Source organism: Oryzias latipes, chromosome 9 (assembly GCF_053564925.1).
Source record: "Oryzias latipes strain Hd-rR chromosome 9, Olatipes_Hd-rR_3.1".
NCBI lineage: Eukaryota > Metazoa > Chordata > Actinopteri > Beloniformes > Adrianichthyidae > Oryzias > Oryzias latipes.
The window spans coordinates 2,961,039-2,968,626 of NC_136245.1; the positions used below are offsets into that span (position 1 = coordinate 2,961,039).

The following is a 7,588-nucleotide window of genomic DNA, read 5'->3' on the forward strand; positions in this document are numbered from 1 at the left end:
GCAGTGAAGGCTGGTTCATGGCAGTGTGGAGAGTTCCATCCACAATTACTTCTAGCACAGAGGGTGGATTATATGTGAAATGCTCTCACTTTTTTCAGTTCAGTTGTTGCAGAATTTGTCAGAATAACCCAACATGTGGGCAGTTCAATGCCACATTCGAGCGCCTTTTGGTTCACAGTGGGGTGAAAACTGGTTCAAGAGGCAACATCGCCAGTCAGGACAACACAATGTGCCTGACAGCTTCCAAGACATCCAAAACCAACCGGGATACTCCGTCACCTTTTGTGGAAGAGTCTACAGTGTTTGAACATAACTACAGCAAATGGGTCCTTCCTTTGCATTTGGAATTGTTGGTCAATATTGTTGCCTATATTGCTGGTTTCATGGTTAGGACGGTTAGGACTCAGGTCACATAGGATGAGTGTTTGGACTGTTTGGTGTCGTACCTTCAAGTTTCCAGCTAAATGAAATGTATCACCTGGGGAAGCTGAAAGACAACGGGGGGTCTTGTTATTCCATCTCAAGGTGTTGGATATCCCTGTAGGGGTAGAGAGAACCTTCAAGGGTCCCAGAATATCCATTCAGCAAGGCGCATGTGCCCCGTGCAGGTGATCATCAACGTGGTCAAGTTAGAGTTTGGAGCTCTTGATACTTTAAATTTACAGGTTCATTTCACTGACGGCCAATATGGCATTGACAATCAATACTTTGATTTGTTGAAGTTACTTGTTCAAAGTTATTATTGTTTAAGACAAGGTCATGTTGCTAAACTACACAACTCTAAAAGCAGAAAAATGAATATTAGCCAGAAACACAGCAAATTGATGACTCACATGAATCAGTACGGTAAATCTACTGTTGACTTTTGGACTTATTGTTGACTTATTATTGATTTATTAATATTATAATTGATTTATTGTGGGGCTTTTCTAAATAATTTAAATTATATGTCAGAGATCTAAAACTTCTAAATGTTCAGAAATTATTTTTAAAAATTCTTTGTCATTTATTTTATTTGTAAGAAGTCCTGCAACTATGTAAGTTTCATTAAAGTTTAAGCTTTTAAGGCTGACTGTTTCTCCTTTTTAACAACATATGTGCTTATATATATATATAAAATATATTTCTATGTATATATATATAAATGTAAATTATATAAAAGCTACTTAGATGCCACCAAAGGCTATAGAAAGCATTGTCATGTGGGATTGACGACCTCACCAAGATGGCGTTACGCTCCGCCACCGTTGGCCAGGCTTCCCAAGTGGGCGTGTCTCCTCTAGCGATGTACCGTAATCACTTTGGGATCAGTTTATTTAGAAGGAAACAGGTGGCGGCATCAGCAGGTGGCGCTCTGCTTTGACGTCATGTTAAAGATGTCTGCCTGAGTGTGGCTTTCTTCCTCGTGGATCCTTCAGGATCTTTTTGATTAGGACTTCCTGATGTTTAACAGGAGCACAAGCGGAGGATTTGGATGAATTGATCTCACTGTTATGTGGATTTGCTCTCATCAGTGATTCAGTTGATCAAGTTTACATATTTGTCTGAGCTCCGTTGGGCGGGTGCAGGTGGAGCTGATGTGAGCAGAACCGGTCTAAGCTTCCAAACCTGAAGCGGTCCGCCGTCATTGGAGACCAGCCTGCTGACGGATCATGGAGTCATGCAGAGAATGACGGGTAAAAACGACAGGAAGTGATGTCAGAGGCAAAAGAAGCGGCTTTTATTGCAAAGCGCGTTTCTGGTCTACCCAAAACCATTCAAGTACCTTAAAGTGTCGCTGCCATGGGCCTGGGGGGGGCGAGGCATGCACATGTAGCTCTGGGTCTGAGGAGGTCAGTGTGAAGGTCACCAACCGCTACATAGTAAAGACCCCCCCAGGAAAGAAATGCAGCCCCCTGAACGTGTGAACGGAGTCCGTCAGTCACACTGCAGAGGGCCTTTCCTAAGAACTGTAGTGTTCTGGACCGGCAGAACTCCGGGTTCTGCTGGGTCCTACCGCTCCCCCTCCTGTTTCTGTTCTGCACGCCGGCATGAGTAGGTGTGGAGAAACACCCCCCCCCCTGAGAAGGAGTCAGACGGCTGAGGCTTGAGCTAAAAACACTGGAACGGGAGGCAGCCCCCCCCACCACCACACCAGCTGGGCTTCGGAGGAGCTGCTGGGTCAGAACCGTCCAGAAGGTTCTGGATGGTTCCGTCAGAGTGAAGGGGCTCTGCAGGCAGGTGTGCTGGTCCTTGACCTAAAGGCAGCCTCAGTGCTACGAGGAGGCGGGGCTTAGAGTTGGCGGTGTCAGGACGGCACGCCCACCACCGTGTCCAACCACTTCCTGTAGGCCAGGGCGAAGCTCCTCTGCTCGGGGCCGCAGCCGTCCAGAAGGCCGCTGACGAACACGTGCTCAGTCTGTGAGGTGGGGGGCTGTGGGAGTGGGACACCCCTCCTCAGCCGTTTGATGTCCTGTGGATCTGAGGAACACCCCCGCTCCACCTCCATGGGAACTCCAGCGGAGGTCTGGCTGAGCCGGGTTTGAGCGCCCTCTGCTGGATCCCCGCCTTCATCACCGCCGTCGCCCGGGTGCTGCTCCTTCCAGCGGTGCCACAGGAAGAAGACGTGCCTCCTGGGGGGGGGGAAACAACATGATCTGAGGAAGAGGAGCCCCAGCAGAGCTGAAGAAGACTTCCTGCTGAGAGGAACTGACCTGTGGCTCCAGAGGGTCTCATGTCCGGGAAAGGACCGGATCAGATCTGAGACCAGCTCCAACTCGTGGCAGAAGAGCTGCTGGACCGCGGGGAGGTCGTGCGGCGGCTCTTCGACTGCGGATCGCTCGCCGTTGGAGCTGCAGCCAGCGGGCGGAGCCAGAGCGCCGGTCAGCTCCTGCAGCAGGAACTGGCGGTAGTGGAAGCCGCTGTGGTCGGACACGTGCGCCGACACCCAAGGCCGCATGGACGACAACTCGTCCAGGAAGACCTGCAGGAACGGGGAGGGAGAACGTGGGAAACCCACCGGAAGAACCACTGCGTACCCACTGACCCCCCACAGCTGGATCAAAAGTGTGGGCAACGTTAACGTTGGGAGGTGGGGTCATCTGGACCCCACACGATAGCACAAGGGTTACAGAGCAGTAACTTTAATATCACACATCTAAAGAACTCCAGAATCCAATCTGTGGATTTCAGGACCAGAGCAGCTCATCAGGAGGTTCAGGACTTTACCAGGTGGGTCACTCTGGCTTTTGGGGTCACCAATCCTCTTTTAGACAGCGTTGCTACGACCCCTGCTCGTGTCTGCATGTTGTGTGTGAGTGTTTCTCACAGCTCCTGCACAGCTGCTGACTCCGCCCCCCCTGCAGAGCTGATTGAGCCTGCTTTCAATCGCCTGGCTGGGAGGGAAGCTTTAAAAACTCCCAGGATCCTCTGCTCCAGCTGTATTCCTGAGAGGATTGTTTCTTCTGCCTGGCGTCAGCTTGAGAAAGCCTCTGGTTTCCCTCGTACCTTGATTCTGCTTTTTTCCTTTTGTTAAATTTACTCTTGTTGCATTTTGAGTAGTTTTGTGTTTTGCTATAAAGCCTGACAGTTTAAGTTCTACCATCATTTATTCCACCTTTGGTGTTTTGTTGGTTAGTTTCCTTTGATTTTTATGTGTGGCCGACTTTAACCCCGCCCAGTTATTTCTTTTTTCTTTATGTTACATCCTTCCTCCTTGAAGAGGGAATAACAGCATTGAGCTCCACACTTCTGACCGAGTTCTTCACCGAGTCAGACAGACAGAACCCGGCACTGGACTCGACGGACCCACCTTGACGTTGCCCTTGGCCAGCCGCTGCAGCACCCAGATGCGGTGCGACCAGGCGTTGTAGTTGCTGGGATAGCGGCAGGCGGCGTCGGCGCACACCTTCATCTCCTGCTGGAGCGTCTGGGCCAGCTGCTCGCCCAGGAGCCGGCTCCTCTCCGCGTCCGTCTGGTTCTGGTCCGCCGGCGGAGCCTTCTGCAGGAGGTGCAGCAGAACCCAGCGCCTGCAGACATCAGAGCACGCCGTCGGCATGCCAGCTCCACCACAGCTGTGTGTTTACGTCCTCACGTAAACTGTTTCCTCTCGCTATGAACGAGGTTTATTCCTTAAAGGGTCGTTTAAAACCGCTGTGACCACATTGAGTTATTTCTCTTCAATATTTAATCTTCTTTACGAGTTTAAAATGTTAAAGAAGAGAAAATAACTGCAAATTCAGCAGCTTTTAATAAATAGTTTACAAACTAAACACATACGTGTCTTCGAAGGCTTCAACGGTTATTTCTGACCAATAGTCTCACCTGGAGTGAACCCAAGCAGATTAAAACTATGAGGTTTATCTAACCATCACTAATATCCACATTTGAAGTCGTGGACAGATGCATGAACCTGAATCTGAAGGAAACCCGCCCTTCAGAACTGTGGTTCTGAACATCAGCGGTTCAGGTCACAGCTGCTTTAACAGAGAGCCTGGTGCTCTGCAGGACGGCTCACCTGTGTATCCACGTCTCGGGACTCTTGGGGGATTTGCTGAGAGCCAGCTTGCCCAGGTAAAGGTCCCGCTCTGGACTGAGAGCCCCGCACTCCACCAGCTCCTTCCTGCAACAAACCAGGTTCTGGTTCTGAGCAGCAGTCAGGGACGGACGTGAAAGCGTCACAGCGGCACATGAGCGTGATCATGCCGCTGTGGCGTGGCCATGAGTGTGGTGGGAGGAGCTTAGGAGCTGCAAAAGCCGTTTTTCTACTCGCTGTAAATTTTGCTTCCAATCTCTGACCAGCAGGGGGCGCAAGGAGCTGCAGGTCAGGATCAATAATTGCTCATTAACTGTAACGGAGAGCCAAAAAGATCAACTGGTCCTGATCCAATAGTTTCTTTGGACCATTGACCGTATATGACAGCTGGACTGAGTGGCCCCTCCCCCCCTGGCATTCCAAACAGGAAGTGGCTCCAAGAAGCCATAATCCTATTGGTCAGAAGAATCCTTCTGGATCTGATTCCCTTTTTTCATTTCGTGTTATTTTTTCTTTGTTTCAAGTTATAAACCGACCAATCAGATGCCTGATTAGAAGTGTTTGATCTCACGTTCAACGTTTGAAATGTTTGATTGACAGATGTGAAAAAGCAGTAAGGGTGTGGCCTTCCAACAAGCTTACTCCTGATTGACGAGAGTGGTTGCCATAGAAACAATGACTCAGACTGGCTTGAACCAATCACTGACGATCTCTGGTTCCCATATGGCAAAAGAAAATAGAGACTGAACTGACTCAATTTGGCCAGAACTGGAAGTTGACATTTTCTTATGAATCCAGCTCTCATATACAGTCAATGGTTTGGACCAGACGTGTAACAGGATCATGTGACACAAACACAAACTGCCGTGTTCTGTTGAAGCTTCAGTAAACAAACACTGACTGCGATTTTAAATTCTAACTTTGAAATGTAAAGTTCTGCAGTGATCTGATCTGTGGGGTTCACAGCCTTTGTGTGTTCTGTGTGGGTCCTGCTGTGAGACCCGGTTCTGAACACGTGAACCGTACAGACGGCTGAGCTGTGGAGTCAGAGGCGGAGCCCTGACTGCAGGCGGCGTGTTTGGGCGCGGGCAGGCGTGTCGTACCGGACGTTCCAGGCCGTGGTGAGGTCCGGGTTGAGCAGCAGCAGGGTGCAGGTGATGTCCACCAAAGCTGTGGGAGGAAACCAGACTGTACCACACCACCTGTTCCAGGGAGGTTCTGACACAAAGGTAAACAGAACTGGACTCAGAACCAGGCCTACCTTGGCGGTCCAGCCAGAGCCTGCGCTGGCGATAGAGCAGCAGCTTGTTGTGCACGTACGGCAGCAGGAACTTCACACACCAGCTCTCCACCCCCAGCTTGTTCTCCACCATCACGATGGGGCTGCGGTTGTAACGGGCCTCCGGGCACGGGATCAGGCCGATCTCGTCTCTGGGGGGGTCAGAACCAGACAGGAGCAGAGCTGACTTGGACAGAACAGGAAGTTGGCTTAGAAACATGAGAACCTGATCATTTGGACAGCCCCCCCACCACCACCAACACTGGTCTAGAACTCCTCACATGCTGGACCTGCAGGTCCTTCAGGTAAATAAAGACACTCTGAAGTGTCTTCATGTTAAGCGTCATGAGGCAGAAGTGAAAATGTTCCTTCAGGATTGATTTCAGAGACGTTTCAGACGTCTCACAGATGTATCTGAATCAGCAAATATCAGCTATCGGACCATACACCGTATGGTTCAAAACAATATGGTAAGTTAGCCCCAAATCATTTTGGTTTGACAGATTCACAAGTTTCAGCCTGAAATGCACCACAAAAGGTAAAATAAACTTGCGTGTCTTTTATTTTGAAAGGAAGTCATGGGAACCTTTGTCAAAACTTTAAATAAAAAAAGCTATTTTCTCTTCATGGTTATGTTTTAATCATACCAAAAAAGAAAAATTTTATTTTTATTTATAATAATAGTAACAATGGCATAAATAAAGTTCGGTGATTTGCTTTTCTAAAGGGTAAATTCAGACTTTGTGGTTCTAAGTTCTAGTCAGTGAGACATTAGGTTGCAGACAACCTGGACTAAACTGACCTCTTCAGCGTGGATGAAAATCTGCACAAATTCACGTTTATTTGACTCATTAGTCCCATTAATGTTTTCAACAACAAAAAAATCCGGACGTGACGTAGCGACCGGAACTCTGTCAACAGCCGGTTGCCGGGAACACCGTGCAGCATTTAGACGGTTCCTAGCGGGCATTGGGTCTTTTGGTCCTTCACTGGGTTCTTAGACGAGGCGGGGTGGATGACAGGTGGTCCGGGTCGCGCCCCCCGCCTCACAGCCTGCAGCTGTCTGCAGCGGAACCGCCAGGGAACCGCAGCGAATCCAGGCAGTAGCCAGAGCCATGATCAGCGGCTCCTGACGCCGCCGCTGCTGCGCTCGCGCGGCCGATCGACTCTCGGTTAGAACTCACATGTTCCGGTTCCTGTTCAGCGCCGTGCTGAGGTCTCTGACCACCCTCTGGACCAGCACGTCCACCTCCGAACCCGTACCCGACATTTTACGGCACCGACTCGCCTCACCGGCGCTCTTCTTCGGTGTCTTCAAAGTTCTTCTTCGCTTCCCGTAGCGCAGGAGGCCCGACGACGGCGGCGCAGTGCTGCCCTCTTGTGGTCACAGGCTGAATAATTATTTATTACATAAGCGAAGATAAGAGGATGTGGGGAGTGTCCTTCATTCATTCGTTTATTATTCACTCTTTCATCCCTTCATCTTCTTTAACAGATAAAACAAACTAGTTAAAGATGAAGCAGAAGAGTTGTATATATTTTGTGACATCAGGTCAAACATGAAGATGTTTGTCATGTCATTACAAAATGAAAACACAATTCACCCGCTTTGTTTAATCTCTAGTGAAAAAATGGGTTTGTGGGCTCAAAATAATCCTCACTGTCAGGTTTTAAATCACAAAGTAAAATCATAACTGAGTCATTCCATTTAGGAGTGAAAGGATTAATCAACATAATCAATGAAACGATGACGATCCAACCGGGTGGATCTGTCTGTGCCAAGTGCCAATCAAATC

General features: G+C 49.1%; 1 protein-coding gene across 1 annotated transcript; it reads right to left on the reverse strand.

Moving 5' to 3' along the window:
* Window positions 1-1,698: 1,698 nt before the first annotated feature.
* On the reverse strand, window positions 1,699-7,147 carry ptar1 (protein prenyltransferase alpha subunit repeat containing 1). The gene is made up of 7 exons (XM_004085403.5): window positions 6,977-7,147; window positions 5,775-5,944; window positions 5,617-5,683; window positions 4,496-4,600; window positions 3,791-4,007; window positions 2,694-2,962; window positions 1,699-2,612 (listed from the first exon to the last, which is right to left on the reverse strand). The coding sequence occupies exons 1-7, from the start codon at window positions 7,060-7,062 to the stop codon at window positions 2,288-2,290; spliced, it is 1,239 nt and encodes a 412-aa protein (XP_004085451.1). The 5' UTR covers window positions 7,063-7,147; the 3' UTR covers window positions 1,699-2,287.
* Between the last annotated feature and the right edge of the window lie 441 nt (window positions 7,148-7,588).